This window comes from Barbus barbus (assembly GCF_936440315.1).
Source record: "Barbus barbus genome assembly, chromosome: 40".
Lineage (NCBI taxonomy): Eukaryota > Metazoa > Chordata > Actinopteri > Cypriniformes > Cyprinidae > Barbus > Barbus barbus.
The window spans coordinates 12,389,256-12,406,496 of NC_136718.1; the positions used below are offsets into that span (position 1 = coordinate 12,389,256).

Genomic DNA, 17,241 nt, shown 5'->3' on the forward strand with positions numbered 1-17,241 from the left:
GACTTGCTGAGATATAAATGAGTGAGACACTGCAGAGATAAAGGCATGCAAGAAAAAAAAAAGTTAAAATTATGTATTCAGCCCTTATTGCTATTATAATAATTTACTTGTGGGTTGTGTGTAATAGATTCAAAAGGAAAAAACAATGCTAAATACCCAAAATAAAATATGGTACAGACGACAATTTATACAGTTTCAAAAAATTTTGTATTGTGTTGGGTAAGTACAATCTGGATCCTTGAGCAAAAAAATTAAATTGAAAAAAGTTGGGGGAAAAAAATCAGAAAACTACTGAGCTAGAGAATAAGAATTATTTCAGTAGTGAGACTACAGGCCAAATGTACAATCTGCTGCCTCCCGATGGTACTGAGTGGTAAGTACAAATGCCTATCACAGTGAACCACTTTAACTGACTCTTTCTCAAGCCTGTGCAAGTCTTGAATGGGGCAATAGAACAATACAAGTGCTGGAAAAAAATTGTACTTTTGTTAGTTTGCCTGTGTCCTAAATGTCTCGCTGATTTCCACAGTCCCCTTCTGTTACTGTTTCACCTCACCATGTGCTCATTTTGGTTGATTCTGCTATATAGACAAGATCAGTTCAGTCCATTATTTATCCCATAGTCAAAAAGAGGGTTATGTTTTAGAAGGAAGGCAGAGATGGCCTGGTTACGCTTAGCACAGAGGAACATGTATTTTACTCCTGATAGGTGCATCAGATGATCCTGTTTCTTGAGTGTCTTCCAGTCTGTCACCCTTCTCATAATCTGTTGAAGAAGAGCAAAGTGTTTCATTGCTGATTGTCTCGTCATAAAAAATAAATTTGGGATTTCAGAGTTGACTGAGTTGGGTGTAAGTGGACCTCATTAGTAATCACCATCGAGGGCTCTTTGTTTGATTCTTGCAGTATCTGTGTAGAGCGTTGTCTCATAGCGTCCCATAAGGAAACGGCACTTTTGTGATCTAATAACAGACACTTACGTTCTTATTCATTTCACACAACTTTTCTCTGCTTCCTTTGTTTTCAGTTTTTACAAATGCTAAAACTTTGTTTATTTCCACTTACACGATGCATGTACACTATGTACACTTTCAAAAGTTTTTTTTTCAAGAAATTAATACTTTAATTCTGCAAGGATGTGTAAAATTGAACAAAACGTAAAATTTTACACATGTATAAAAATAGAAAACCGATTTTAAATGATTTATTTCACAATATTACTAATTTTACTGTATTTGCAAACATCTAGACATTTTATGACACATAAACTGATGATAAGAGACTTTTCAAACACATAAAAAAAATCTTACTGATCTTTTGCAAAATAAATGTTCTTGCTCTAAATATATGCCAAAAATTCATTTCATACACAGTCATCCACCTGTACAAATAAAAAAACCTTTCATGTCGTCTTTTAGCTGTGAAAACCAAGAGGGTATTTCCTTTGAGCAAGAGGAAGGGCTGAGGAAATACTCTGCGGTTGATTCCCCGAACAAACTGAAAGACAGATTGCCAGCTGATCAAACAATTAAATTGTCAATTAAATCATCTGAAACTGTGTTCCTTCAATTTCTAAATCAAATGAAGGCCCACCATTAGCCAAAAACACACACCTGATGAGGTATTGCTTAGACTTTAGATGGCAGTCATCCTCGATCGGTTTATTTTCCAACATCATGTTGTGTTTTGTCATTCTAAAGGAGTTTTGACAGCACAACAGTGAGCAGAGCGAGGATTTACTCCAGACAAAAGAAAACAAATACTCTGTACATCCACCTGCCATTTTTTGTAAAAATGTATGAAAAGCCAAAAGATCCAGATGCAGAAGAATTCATGAAATCACCCATAATTTTAGCAGGAAAAGTGCAAATACAGCAAACATCGGCATATATTCTTACCTGAATTGATCTGGTATTCATCTGTGACTTTCTTCCTGTACTCTTAGAAAGACTGGGAGTGACATCCAGCTGACTGACTCCAGATCAGATTGGGACAGATCTCAGCGGGGCCGTGCCACTCAGTTCAGGCAGCGGGTTGGCTGTGACATCCATGGAGATCCTGTAACCCAGGTGACAGAAAGCACCTGATTCCTCTTAGGAATGAGGGCAAATATAGTCCCATCCCTTCTGACAGTTGCCTCTGCTGTCCAGGGATTGTGAGATGGTATGTGTTGGCTCAGAAGTGATGTGTGCATGTGTGTTTAATGATTTACTCTACAGCTGCGGGTCCAAACATGTCCTGTTAATCCTAAAGCTGACGAGTGAAACAAAAGGGACACTGATGGGACAAAGTGAATTCTGTCCTACTATAACAGACGGTCTACTCTATAGAAATGACAGCATTTGTCGCACTGGCCCCGCCCCAGACCTCTACGTCATGTTACATTTCATACGGTTGACTGTTGACAAATGTGATGCAGGGCAACAACTCCATAAATGCATTTATGCCCTGAAATTCAAGATATTGGTGCTATGAATGCCCCTGAATGTGTTTTTGTCTCATTTATATCAAACGATAAGCGATTATCACACCAGCAGCGAGAGCTAGGCTATATCTCACACGAGTGCTGATTTTGTCCCGAATACCAGGAGTGCAAATGTGATTTTATACAACAGTTCAATAAATAAGAAGTTGATATTGCGTTATACTTTAACCACAATATTATGTTTTGCACAATTTTGCAGAGAACATTATTACCTTTAAAGCCATAGCTGCAGAACTGTTGCACGTCTCCGAGCAACAGCGGTGTTTAGTTTCAGAATGAATCCGCGTTCTGAACGAATCGTGTGAACCAATGATTCAAAGATCCGTTCATATAGAGAGCCGTTTACTTCATTCCTGAATGAATCAGTCGTTTGAATCGAATGAATGAATTTATCGCCACCTGCTGGCAGATTTAGTTTCTTATTTAGAATATTTATTTATTATTATTAAAAATAATAATAAAAACATTAAAGGTATAGTTCACCCAAAGAAAATTAAATTCTGTCATTATTTACTCACTCTCATGTTGTTTAAATTCTTTCTTTTGTGGAACATAAAATAAGGTATTTTGAAGACTGTTAACAAAGCTCTACTGGTTACCAATGACTTCTTTGAATCTCTTTCTTTATTTTTCTACAATGTCCTCATTTGTATATCTGTATAGTTGTATGTACATATGTTTAAACTGTATTTGAACCTCTATTGTCAGTGTCTTAAATGTTAACTGTATGCACCAAGGGTCTGAGAGAAACGCAATTTCAATTCTCTGTATGTATGTACATGTGGAAGAATTGACAATAGAGCAGACTTGACTTATATATGCATAATTAATATACACAGTACACACATTATGTTAAACTTATTTTGGATGCAGTTAATCACGATTAATCATTTGACAGCACACACACACACATATGTATGTATATATGTATTTGAATTTAACTGAAGACTCACTAAATGTTTTCCATTTCAATTTTTTAAATACTTCAAAATCAACATTGATTTTAAAAGTAACTGTATATAATGCACAATAAATCTTAACACAATAAATTCCTTGCTAGAATAAATTTACAATAATAAGCTAGTCTCTTCATCACAAACGTATACTACTTTAATACATACTAGCAACACATTCAATAACACCTACCTGTGAGACTATGAAGTCCATTATCTGACCTCTACAGGTCAAGACACTAAACCCAGTAGATTTAGCCTAAGGAGATGGATATGGGAGCATTATTTGCCCTGCATTTTAATCATCTGTAATTTAGTCTCTCTGCCCTGGGATCTGGTTAATTTCTGACCCTGCTTAAATGGTTAATAGGTTAACAAATTTGAACTTCACCCCAACAATTTCCTGTCTTTTCATCGTCTACAAAGTGATCCACATTCTGCTCATATGAAGGGGACGCCATACCTTTCAGCACGACCGATTTCAAATGGTGCTAGAAAACCCCAGTCCACTCTGAACACCAGAGGAAATCAGTCATGCTACAAAAGGTAGAAGCATAACGGAAGACTGATTTTGTGTGGGATCATTAAATAAGCTTTTATATAAATAGCATGAATGCATTTAAAAGATCAAGCTAATTGAATACCAATGTCAATCACAAACACATGTCTGCTAATGAGCATAAGAGTCTTCTAGTTTCATTTACTCGTACTGATTTATAGACTGCTTCCTGAAACCTTTCCATACATAGCATACACATTGTTTTTGGTGGTTGCTGTGTCTCTGTGGTAATTGGAGGGCCCCTCTGAAGGACGCTGCAGTGTGTCATAGCAGCTTAGCCATGGACCATCAGTGCTGAAAAGAGGGGACCTCCCAGAATCAGCATGGCAGTGGATCTGTGTGAGACGTGGGAAATAACCAACACAAACACACACATATTTTCGAAACATGCTTTAATTGCTTTTCAAATCATATACACTTTTTATACATAAAATTGAAATAACATCCTTCAGTCGTTCAAGTTTAAATGAATAGAGAGACACTTAAAGGGACAATTCACCAGAAATGGAAAATTCTATCATCATTTACTCACCCTCATGTTATCCCTAACCCGTATGCTGTTATTTTTTTTAAGTAGAACACAAAAAAGAGTATTTGAATTATTTTCACATTTCTTTGTGATAAATGGCACTTTGTAGTGTCCGTTGACTGTCAAAGTACAACTAGAAAGGTACCTTGAAATGAGTCCACATACTTAAATATAAAGGTTTCAAAAGTGCCATAGTCCACAGCAGTGCATTAGAAGAGCTATTCAGTAAACGGTTCTTAAAAGAATCATTTCTCTTAGTGAAAGAAAATATTTTGTGGGTTTGAAAGGTGTATTTTAAAGGTTCTTCATGAAACCATTGATGTCAATAAATAACCTTTATCTTTAAGAGTGCATACAACTTGTGCACTACAAGCGCTAAAATAACAATCGTTACAATCTAAAGAAAACGATCTACATTTAAGTTATTATTCACTGTGATCTGTTCCAGCTTAAGAGCAGATCTCAAATCAAATGTGGTGCTGGTTTCAATGGTAATGTTTGAAGTTATTAACGGCCATATTAGTTTTGAAATAGTCTTTGAGCTTCAACTATTTACCCTTAATAGTCTTTGCTCTTAATATTTCAATTCTATTTTGTGTTTGATTTCAGTGGTTTTTTAATAATATTTCCATAATATGCAACATGTGCAGGTCTTTTAACAAAAACAATGTGTCTAGGGTTTCGTGATCATTTAAGATTAGCCCTTGAGGCCAATGAGTTGTGTTTCTGTCAGTTTTAGTTAAATGTAGTTAGCCACACCTGCACTTAACCTGAAAAGACAGATTTGTTTAAAGACACACCTGTGGTATGTACACAAAAAGTCATTAAAAACACACCAAATGTAATGGAATTTGACTCCAGTCTTTAACATTTGTCCCAGGAATCAGCTGACGTGTCTTTTTATGACCCACATTAACTTTTGAGAAATACCTTTCCAAAGGTTCAGTGCTATTATGAGCAGAAATGTATTTAGCAGACACTTTTATCCAACGGAACTTACAATTGAGGAAAACAAACTGATGTGATCATAAGTGACAGCACAAGGATGTGTGAAGGCACAAGTACAGTATATAAGTTAAGTCTATCTACTACCTTAGTTGAGTCTAGATGTTGCAGCATTTTATTATTATTGTTGTTATTATTTTAATGCTAATACACTATAGTTTGTAAAGCAAGTACTGTACTCCAGAATCAGATAACCATATATGCATAGTGAGGGTTTTTCTCTTACCTTGTTTTAGTATATGTACTTACGGCACCCATAAAATCAAACAACATTTCTGCATGTCCCTTTTAAAGTCATTTTTTGAAGTCTGCATTTGACGTCACCTTGATGATTAGCATTTTCTTTGGGCAGAATCTTTCTGTAGTGATACAGAACATACTAATAAAACTATATATACACTATACCTCACACTGCATTACAAAATGTGTTTTTTACAGTAATTTGTTGTGTTATTGACTTTGCATTGATTTGACATTAATTATAAAAATCCTTATTCTCAATTTTTTTAATAATGGTGGGAGACTGGGGGCTTGTCTGGCTGTTCTGTCTGGCATGAACTAGGTCAGTGCTCTTTTCTGCACTGGAAACCATTGCTGCTTGACTCTCTTCTTCACATGCACTCAGTAACCTGGACTCAAAACGATATGAACTGACTTGCCCACTGACACACCCTTATAAGTAATTACTGAAGCTTCTCAATTATAAAAAGCAGGTTGACTCAGATATGGCTATTTTGTTTTGTTTTTTGTTTTTTTGAGGGCGTGACCTCAAGGAGAGCACATGGCGATGGCATATGACATCCAGGGTGTCACACAGATGGTTTAGTGTGAAGCAATGCTATAATTCTGAACATGGTTTACTGTAATTGAGCCAAAAACCTATAGGGTATCAAGTATAAAGCTAATATTTAAAAAAATATAAAGCTAATATATAAAAAAAAAATATTTGTGTCTCAATATTCATAGCATATTACCTATAAATATTAGCCTCAGTTCACGAGAAGCATATTTTCTGTGACATTTATATTCTAATATTTTTTTTATATTATTATTTGAATTATGTATGATAAATATAAATAGTTTCTTATAACATGATAGAATAAATACCTTTTTTTGTGTGTTACACTCACCTGTGTCTGAAGGAAGACGTTGAATCAGCAGCTTAAAGTCAATGTATTTGAAGACCAAAAATTAAAAAATGTATAAATAACAACAACGTTCAATCTATTCTAAAAAAGTCTTACCTTTTGATAAAGTGCTGCATAAGAAAGCTTGTAGAGCTATAGTTATAGTGAAGAACAGACAGTCCCGAGAAAGACACTCAGCCAGTGTGTGGGACGACCATGTGCTCATCCTTGTCAGAAACACAGTGATGCCGTCTTGGCGTGTGTTTGTGTGTGAGTGTGTAAGAAAGAGGAATCCAGGGAGAGTGAAATAAACAAATGCTGAGCTATTTTAAAGACAAAACTTGATTAAATGAGAAATGTAAAAATACTGGAAAATACCTCAACAAAGGAAAAGACTGAAGGAAGAACAGCATGATGTGAGAATGTAGTGGATGAGAGACGAGAAGCATGGAGGCTTGTCTGTCTGGAAACAGTCTCTCAGACAGACTTGACAGTCCCCCGCCCATGCCCCCAAACTGCTGGCTTTGAAAACACCCCTACACCCACCAAACACCCCTCCCTTCCCTCTCTACCCTCACCAACAACCACGACAACTCCTCAACACGGCCTTTGTGCAGGGAATTTCACGTTTTTATGTCGTACTCTTAGTACTGTTAACAAAAACTAAAACTGTTTTATCTCAGTGTCTATTGTTAACAGGCAACGTGTTTTAGGTCTGTCTCAAGACCCAGTGCATGTGAGGTGAATATGGGCCAGGGTGCCCTCTAAAGGCAACCACTGTGAATAGCAGGATGGTACTCATGAGAGCATGTGATTACACTATTTACATGCAAGATCTCATTTCCTGGTGTGCCATCCTTATTACTTACAGTACCATCATGGCACACTGATGGTCTTTCTAATGGTTAAGATGGTCTTAATTCATCTGTGAATTGTGACTCAGGTTCTTCAATGATTATTTAATGGAAAAAATAAGAAACGAGAAGTAGCAAACAAACATTTATTGATTATATTGAATACAAAATGTTTCTCCATGTAATTTGCGTGATAAAATGTAATGTTAATGTTCATAAAATGTAAATTCACCCTCATTCTGTTTACATTTCCTTGTTCATATACTACAACAATGTTTAATTTGCATATTTAAAATGCATAAATGAGATTTGAGTTTTACATTGATTTGTATTATTTACATATTTTACATAGTTGAAATGGACCATTTTTGTCATACTTTTATGGTGCTTTTTGTCCTTTTAGGAATTTGTCAGCCTCTGGTCACTTTCATGGTATAGAGCAGCACGAACATCCTGACAAACATCTCTTTTTGTATCAGCTTAGCAAAGGAAATTAGAAAATCAAGTTTGGAATGATATGAGGGTTAGTAAATAATGACAGATCTTCAATCTTTAAGTCAGTGGTTCTCAATCTTTTTGTAGCATGTAGAGAAATTCCCTTTGCTAACTGTCAGAAAGGTACATAGTTTCCTTATGTTTTCTATTTAATGCCTGCCATCATGTGAAACCACCAGTTGGCCTGGACAGTCCAACCTTTCTGCTCGCAGAGGGCAATCTGCTGCAGGAAGTGGTTCCGAGCCTCTTCCTCCCCTTGATCCTGCTGCAGTGCAGTTCGCAGGTAGAGCATGTCCTGTGACATGCTGAGCTCAGGGATTCCCGTGAGCAGCATTAGAGAGAAGAGCGTGACTAGAAGGCGAGACTGAGCCCGGAGGGACAAATAGGCATTGATGCAGGTGTCCTGAAGAAAGAACAGATACTGGAGCTCAGAGTATGGTTGTAGCATTTTGTTGACTTCAAATCACGTGTCTGCATGATTAAACAAATATTTTATTTTTTTTATTAGTTACTGTATCACAAATACAGTTTAGAGTAAAATTTGTAAATGCATAATAAAATGGGCTGACAGGAGAAACAAATGCTTAAGTTTTGTGTTAGTGGCATATTGTTTTAGTGTTATGCATTAAGTTATATACGTTTTTTTATATATTTTGAAGTAGCTTTTATTTCTATATTTTCAGTTACTATTTTAATTTAAGTTTTAGTAATTTCATCAGTTTTTTTGTGTAATTTTTTATTTGATTTTAAAAACTGTTTCTATTAAGTTTATTTTTTATTTTAGTTTTAGTCATTTTATTACTTATTTTTAACTTATTTCAGTTAGTTGCAGGGGCAACCCTTCTAATTTTTAAAGGAATAGTTCAACCAAAAATGATAATTACCCCATGATTTACTCCTCCTCAAGCCATCCTAGGTGTAAATGACTTTCTTCTTTCAGACAAATACAATCGGGGTTATTCTAAAAAATGTCCTGCATCTTGAATCCCCAAAAAGTGCATCGATCCATCATAAAAAGTACCCCACACAGCTCCGAGGGGTTAATAAAGGCCTTTTGAAGTGAACCAATGCATTTGTGTAAGAAAAATATACATATTTGAAACTTTATAAACTGTAATTTCTTGCTTCCGCTAACAGTCATATGCATGTTCATGGGAAAGTGGCTTTACAAAAGGATTTGTAAAGAAAAAGTTTGGAAGATTTCAATATAAGCCAAGAAGAGACTTCAGCTTTTTTTTCACCGGAGCTTACGCTACACCTACATCAACAGTTAGTGGAAGCCAGAGATTATGGTTAATAAAGTTTTAAATATGGATATTTTTCATACACAAACATCATTTTGCTTCAGAAGGCCTTTATTAACCCCCAGAGCCATGTGGAACTCTTTTATTATGGATGGATGCACTTTTTGGGCTTCAAAAAAAGCCAGAACATTTTTTTATTATTATTATTATAACTCCAGTTGTATTAATTTGAAAGAAGAAAGTCAAATATACACCTAGGATGGATTGAGGGTGAGTAAATCATTGGGTAATTTTCATTTTTGGGTGAACGATCCCTTTAACTTTAAATGATAATATTAATATTTTATTTCAGCTTCATTGTAATTACCAATAACAAATTTGAACAGTTTTTCATTTTAGTTCACAATAACAACACTTGTTGCGAGGCCCTGTAACACAGAAAATAATTAAAAGAGAAACGGAACCTACCCTAAATCTCTGGAAGTAGAGGCTGGGACGGCCTTTCACCCTGCCCATCACATACAGGAAGTCAGGGGTGAGGACAAAGGGCACCCTTTCTCGGTTCACCCCCAGGAAGCTCTTAGTGTTGCCCAAGATGTGCCCAAAATCAATGTGGAACAAGTTCCCTGAGAAGAATCGAGAATTTAACATTAGTTTGATTCCAAGTGGACATTAGTAAAATACTGGTACATCTATTCAAGGCATGTTCTGTGTTATTAAACCCTCTCTACAAATGTACCCATTATACTCCGAACATTTTGTATGGATGGTAGACATCAAATATGTGACATGAATCATATTTTATTAACCAAAACAAGATCATGACTGAAGTTGAACTGGATCATTTATTTGTAATATATTTATCTACAAAGTTTACAGGTTTTGCATATTCAATAATTGCATCATGTTATTTTTTTATTTTTTTATTATTATTTTGTCTTGTCAGATGCGTAAGACAAAAACTAACTTGTTCTTTTACCTTGATCAGTGATCATAATGTTGTCGTTGTGGCGGTCGCCTATACCCAGCACATATGTAGCTACACAGTAGCCGGCACACGAGTTCACAAACTTCTCCATAGCTTGAAAGTGCTATTGCACCGAAGTTCAAAACAAAAGGAAGAGAATGATCAACTATCTGCTTGTCGAGACAATACAGAAAACAGATCTGATAGAATGACAGAAGGCAGCTCACATGACATTGTATTAGTACAGTATATCTGCTTACTTTTTCCTGGAATGAGCACTTCCTCTCAAGCCAGTCATACAAGGCATTGTTTTTGAAAGCTCCCGCCACACCTCCCTGACTCCTCTGAACAGAGGCAATAGTGATCGCATTTCGCACAATCTCAATCATTCCTGTGTCAAAGACAGACATACAGCTGAATGTAAAGTCAAGGATGACAGTCAGTTGATCTGTTTCTTGGCCATTAGACATTTTTTCAAGTAACCTAGAGTGCTGTGCCATAATTATCATTTTAAAATATATTTTTGTTTGTCTATCAGTATTTGTTGAGTATTTTAATGGTTCTTCCTATAATAATATTATAATAAGCGGTATTATAATTCTGTTATAAGCACAAGAGAGACTGATCATTACCTATGTTATATCCAGTTGAAATGCATCCATAGGGCACCAGATTCAAATCTAAACCTTTTTCTTTCCAAATTGAGTCCATGACCTTTAGAGTCTGAAAAAACACATTTAAAAAAAGAACTTTAATTTCTTAATTTGGTTTCTAGTTTCAAGTGAAAAATATTTTTTTAACAGTTGCTTAATTACCTGGATGATGAGCATGTCCTGTCGGAGGTCATCTCCATGTTTAAAGATGATGCCGACAGGAGGAGAGGCTGGAGCTTCTGACTGTACGCAGGAGAACTCAAGCCAGAGTGGCTTTTTCTTAGAGGCCATCACTTTACAGTCTTTTAGCTGAATGAAAACCGTTTGAGTTACAAAAATGAAAATGTTGCCATTGTTTGTTTAACCTCATGTCGTTATGAACTTGTATTATTTATTTCATTTGTCGAACACAAAATCAGATATTTTGAAGCATGTTAATAAAACAATAAAGGTCAATGAGGTCCAAAAATCTATTTTCCAAACCGTCTTATTTTGGGTCATACAGGTTTAGAATGACATGAGGGTGAATATATCATTTATAATTTATCCAGAATTTATTTTAATTTTAGGGTGAACTATGCATTAAGAACTATTTTTTTGGTTAAGTTTGGTTTGGATCAGTTTATATACATATATAAGTATATCAACCAGTTTATATATATCAACTCACTATGATACTTCCTGCTCTGACACGGGGATCAAAAGGCACCTGGAAGTCAGAGGGTAAATTGCACTCCTCCAGTATCTCCTGCAGCTTCTGAGGAGCTGATACACATACATGATAATGTAGATGTATGTACTACATATAAGACATAATACTCAGGACAGTTTTTGAACTTTACCTGTTGATGGAAGATCCGTTCTGTCTGGGTAGAGCACCTTCACTGTTAGAGCCACTTCGTGCAGGCAATTGACGACTTGTACTTGACGTTGGAAATCAGTCAGCATTGCCTCTCCACAGCCCAAGAGATAGGCCTCCAGTATGACCGCCATACGTTGGCGGAAAAATGGACATCCTGCCACCTCACTCCGCAAATACCAGAAAAAGAAGTGTCCGATCCATTTGCTCTGTGTTTCAGGAAATTGCAATAGTACATAGTTAGCCTTTATCTTCTGACAGGTGAAATGGTGTAAGTTATTTTTGGTGATAATGACAGAGGTGGAAATTATCCTCTAATGAAGCATGCAAACATGACTCACCCTTAGTGCTCTTTTGAGAAGGAATCTTGCCAAACAGCTATCATGATATGGTTCGACTTTAAGGGTCTACAGAAAATGACATGCCTTATTAGGTTTTGCTTCTCAATTCCCCAACTATGAGTTCCAAGCAAGAGCTTTAAGAAGGCTCATTACTTTGACACTACTGTATAGGTAAATTACACCTGTAAAACTTTTTACCTGAACCAACTGCAGCAGGTACTTATGTACCTCATCACTGGATAGGAGGTCTAATCTTTGAACCGCCAATCTTCTGACCTTCATGTCTGCAAAATCCACACTCAGAAGCTCAAGGGCCACAGATAGTTCTATATCCTTTGGTTCCCAGTGACTCAACAACCAATGGACATCCTGGACTGCAGTTGGAAGCATCCAGTCTACCGTGCGAAGAAACTGAGGTAAATTTGAGGCATAGTGGACACTTTCTTCTTTAAGCCTTCTGAGGCAATCTGTCCTTGTGAAAGGTGTTGTTGGAGAAGCCTCACTGGATGGTGAGGAGAGTCTGGATTCTCCTGAGAGGTCCAGTGTAGAAGAGTCTGAAACAGGAGAGATACCACTACCAGAAGAGCTCTTGCCATATGGCAGGACAACGGGAAAGCTGTAGCGGTCCAGCATGAAGGTAATTGCCATTGCTTTGGCTACATCAGGGTTAGTGGCGGTAGACAGCTTTTCTGCTTCGAAAGTGAATGCCTCCTCATCCCATTCTGGGAAAGGCCACATGTGCAGAGTGTGTGGACCTTGGCTAAGAAGGGATCTGTGGTCAATCAGCTGAAGGTTTACGAAGTATAGTACTACTTGCCCTTTTCCCTTCTGGGAATCTTGTACTTTAGAGGAGTTTGACTTTGTGTCCTTGGTTGACGTCCCTTCAACAGTACTGGCATTAATTGTGAGACCCAATTTAGCTCCGTGGGGGATATCCCTGATCAGAATGTCAAATTCCAGCCAGGTGTTCCACAGCACTTCATCTGTAAACTCTTTTGAAGTTGAACAAACCGATAACACAGTCTTTCTACCGTAGATTATGGTAGCTTCCACATGGACAAGTGACGGTACCTTACTTGGGAGTTCTGGGATGTCAAATCCTAAGAGTTTAACCCTGAACTTTCTCTCACAGTCCCAGAGGGAAATCATCACAATGTCCTCTACTTTCTTCCCATTAAGGGAAAGCTCCTCGTGGGAGCTTGAGAGACCAGTGAGACTGTCCACCAGTGGCCAGTACTCTCTACTTACTGTGTTTTCTGGAAGGGATGAGATGGCCACCACTGAGAGATGAAGCTCCAGCGTGTTTTCAAGGCAGTGCCTGACCCACAGGTAGTCAGACAGCTGGAAGCCTCCATTCAAGAATTCCTCTCTGCCACACACCTGGAGCACATAATCAACCGACCATCCTTTGAAAGACAGGTCCTCCTTTGGCAATGATTCCCAGAAGATCTTGAGGAGATCGCTGGGGGTATGTGTCAGGTCAGCTTTAATTGAAAGGCTTGAACTATTATAATAAAGAGTCACTGAGAGTTTCTGTTGAACGTAATCTTGCTGGTCATTTGGGAGCACTGTAGAAGTTATCCACGGCTCAGTGGCATAAGCTACTGGATCCCGGTTTTTCACCTCTTCCCTTCGTGGTGTGGCAAACTTTCTTCGGGTATAGCCAAGCTCATTTAAACGATTAGTGTCTGAGGAGTCCAAATCATATCCGATTAACTCATTCAGAATACCCTGGAAGTGAATTTTCTCCTTAGAGGCAGTTTTCTGAGCCAACACAGTGACACAGACGGTCTGAAGACCATCGATACCTTGAAACCAGGGTGCATCCAGAGTTTTCAAAACCTGATAGTCGTCATAAATTTCATACCACTCTTCCTCCTTGTGGTACAACAGACTGTATCGTTCTGGGTCCAGAAGTGCAAATGGCTCAGAAAGTCCATTGTTCTCCTGTACTACCATACACAGACGCACACGAAGCTGGTGGACGCTGCATTGCGCTGGGAGTTTGACCTGGATGGGCTCCTGGCTGTCCAGGACCTGGAAACCTTCCCTGACTGGTAACTTGCAAATAAATACAAGGCTGTTATCTGAGCAAGATTCTTGTTGCAGGTGTGCATCCCATTTGTTCTCCATGGATGCTGGAATGGAAGTTAACACATTTAACTATTACTCTTTTCTTTTCTTTTCTTTTTGTATAGTGTTAAGGGGACTTTTAAAAGACAGTGTCATGACTGGGGTCAAGTTTTATTTATAATTGTGAATAAATTATAAAAATAAATGTAAAGAAAATGGCCACGTGGTGCTTGCACTTGCTAAACTCTCTGTTATGAAGCTAAGGTGCTTTGAATGGTTGCCAGAGCATGTTTTAGCGTGTTGCTATGCAGTTGCTTGGATATTGAGCAAAGTAAAAGAGGACAATGCATATAGAATTCAAACAGAGTGACTACTGTAATAAGAAATGTGACATTCCATATATTTTCACAAAAAATAATAACAATAAAATAAAACCAAGGTGACGTTTTTGTCTTGGCAAGACTATTTTACAATCCAGCCATGTTACTGGTAGACATGAATGTTGCTTCCTTGCATTTCTCCAACTTTGTGAGGTTAAATATTGCATTTAGTGTAAAAAAAAATATTTATTTATTTATTGTAAAGTAAAGAGGATTTTCACATTGCCAGTGATTTAATTTTGTTATTTTATTTTTTCGGTAAATTACCAATGTGTATACTTTTTTTTCCGTGTATTTTTGTTTTTATGTGGGTACATTTTTTGACATAAACCCACTGTACAATGTAGATAACTAACATGCCATTTTTTTTAACATGCTGCTTTTCTGTTTCTCTCACTTACAGACTGTCTGACTACCCCCCCCCCCCCCAAATATATATATATATATATATATATATATATATATATATATATATATATATATATATATACACACACACACCAGTTGCACCCGTTTTTATATAAATACAGTTTTTCGTTTGGGGTAGTTTTGCAACACACAAACTGGTTCTGCCAGCCACTCAAGAAGAATGTCATTCCTGAGTCTTGCCTTGTTCTGCTAAAGCCAAGAGAATCTACAGACTGTAAGTACTATATTCCTCACAGTATGTTGTGTGTTTTACAACATATTTACAATACTGAATGCCAGTTTGTGTTGTATGATAATGAATCAGAAAATTGCACTCACCTATACAGCATGTATGTCTTTGGTTTCAGGTCAGTTTCTGTGGCTTGTGTGTAAGCTACAGTTCAGTTTCCCTGTAATGCATCAGTGTGAAGTGACTGATTGCACAACGACTTATCACTTCCTCGTTCTTTTGTCTTTCTGTACCCTAGAGGAAGAAAGTTTTGATCACTACAGGCTTATTTTCTTTTGTTGGTTTCATTTAATTCTGAATGAAATTTCCATGGCCAATTATTTTTTATGACGTAGGGTAGAGTGGGGGAAAACAACTCCATGGGGTAAAATGCCCCCCTACTGTTTTTCCCAAAATAACCACAAGATAAAGTCAAGATAAATTTGTATGGTCTACGTTGACGAGAGTGATGTAGAAGTTTTCACCTTGAAGCTTACAAAGAAGAGAACACTGATTTCACAGTAAATTATCTAATTTTCAGCAGTAAGGATAAAAAGAGTTTTAAAACTTGTTTTGCAGAACATAGGGAGTATAGTGTTATTTAATAAAAAATATAATTATATTTTCAGAATGACATAATTTTTTTTTTTTTTTCAAACATAGTCTCTGGACTAAAATGGCCGCAGCCAGGTGGGGTACAACGCCCCCAGAGGGCAATGAGCGATTACTGTAGTTATTCTGTTCTGAACATCAAATCTTTGTTATTCCATAAAATATATTCTAACTAGTTGGTTGAATAAAAATATTTGGATTTTATATTTAAAAATTACCTCAAGTTAGCATCAGGTAGCTAGCTAGCCAGTTATCAGCTAACAAAATGTTTCAAATAGCCTATTATAATTTTGTTTAATTTTAAGCAAAAACTGTCTGTACTCTGATTTTGCTGTTAAAACAAATTGCTTTGTCAGACTGGAGGGCATTTTACCCCACCCATGGGGGCGTCTTGCCCCATGGGGTAAAACTCCCCTTTGGTACAGATTTAATTTTTTTTCAAAATCTAATAACATGAACACTCTGGACATTTTTCATACTTTGTTTATAATTTATGTCATTGTCACTAACACTATGATAACTTTTCTGAACACATTTAACTTTTGTTTCACAGAAAAAAAAAAAAAAAATTCCCCCACTCTACCCTATTACTATCGCTCTGTATATAAACCCAAACATTAATATTAGTTATAGTCTTCATCAAGAACTCTTAGAATTGCTGATTATAGCCTTTGCCTCACTGATAGCTCGGAGATGGATTTTATTGCACTGGAAGTCTAAACCTCCTCCCACTTTCTCGTGGTTAGAAGATTTGATGTATTTTCTATATATCGAAAAAAATTAATTCACATTAAGAGGTTCCACAGACAGCTTTTACAAAAACTGGGATCCTCTACTTAATTTTGTCAAGAATACTTCACATATCTTTTCTGATTTATAATGTGATTTTTATTTTTATTATTATTATATTTATTTTTTTCCCTTTAACCTATGGATCTCTGCTTTATTTTGTTTCATTATACTTTAAGGTATAATTATTTAGTTGCATTGACAATTTATGTGGGTGCCCTTTTTATTTTTCTTTATTTTTTTTATTTTTTTTGGTACTTCATTTTATTGTCCTCCTTTGGGGGTATAAGGGCTCACAGGGTTTTGACTGTTCATGTTCACCCTTAGTAATTGTTAAAACAAAAACAAAAAAGAACTCTTAGAATTGCTTTAAATACAGTATTGTTTGAACTGAACAATGACTCTAAAATGCTGAAGTAGAATGCCACTCTCTTTAATCACTAGAGGGAGCCTATAGCCTATTTTTAAGCAAGACTGGTTGGATTAGAAAGTACTTTCTATTTAAAAGTGCAAAAACTTTTGTTTGGTCAAGATCTCTCTCTTCGCTCTAATTGAAAAGTTTCATTTGACTCAAGAGCTACATATTTTTGTTCTTTATCCTATTATATGCATGCTCATGCAATTTCGAAATGTTGTTTTGACACAAATTTTCACACGATAATGAACTTTCAGTTTATAT

The 17,241-nt window shown here is 36.5% G+C and overlaps 2 protein-coding genes across 2 annotated transcripts; both read right to left on the minus strand.

The window, feature by feature from the left end:
• Positions 1–595: 595 nt before the first annotated feature.
• Positions 596–2,822, minus strand: LOC306860080 (uncharacterized protein; the record flags this gene model as incomplete). Its single annotated transcript, XM_079401604.1, has 6 exons — positions 2,698–2,822; positions 1,899–2,253; positions 1,614–1,694; positions 1,400–1,497; positions 862–962; positions 596–766 (listed from the first exon to the last, which is right to left on the minus strand). Exons 3-6 carry the CDS (start codon positions 1,691–1,693, stop codon positions 596–598), a joined length of 450 nt encoding a protein of 149 aa, XP_079257730.1. The 5' UTR covers position 1,694; positions 1,899–2,253; positions 2,698–2,822.
• A 4,823-nt stretch (positions 2,823–7,645) lies between these two features.
• LOC306859112 (phosphatidylinositol 4,5-bisphosphate 3-kinase catalytic subunit gamma isoform-like) lies at positions 7,646–15,359 on the minus strand. The gene is made up of 11 exons (XM_079399960.1): positions 15,272–15,359; positions 12,270–14,209; positions 12,072–12,137; positions 11,714–11,939; positions 11,542–11,636; positions 11,034–11,180; positions 10,851–10,941; positions 10,479–10,609; positions 10,231–10,342; positions 9,720–9,877; positions 7,646–8,410 (listed from the first exon to the last, which is right to left on the minus strand). Exons 2-11 carry the CDS (start codon positions 14,202–14,204, stop codon positions 8,153–8,155), a joined length of 3,219 nt encoding a protein of 1,072 aa, XP_079256086.1. The 5' UTR covers positions 14,205–14,209; positions 15,272–15,359; the 3' UTR covers positions 7,646–8,152.
• Between the last annotated feature and the right edge of the window lie 1,882 nt (positions 15,360–17,241).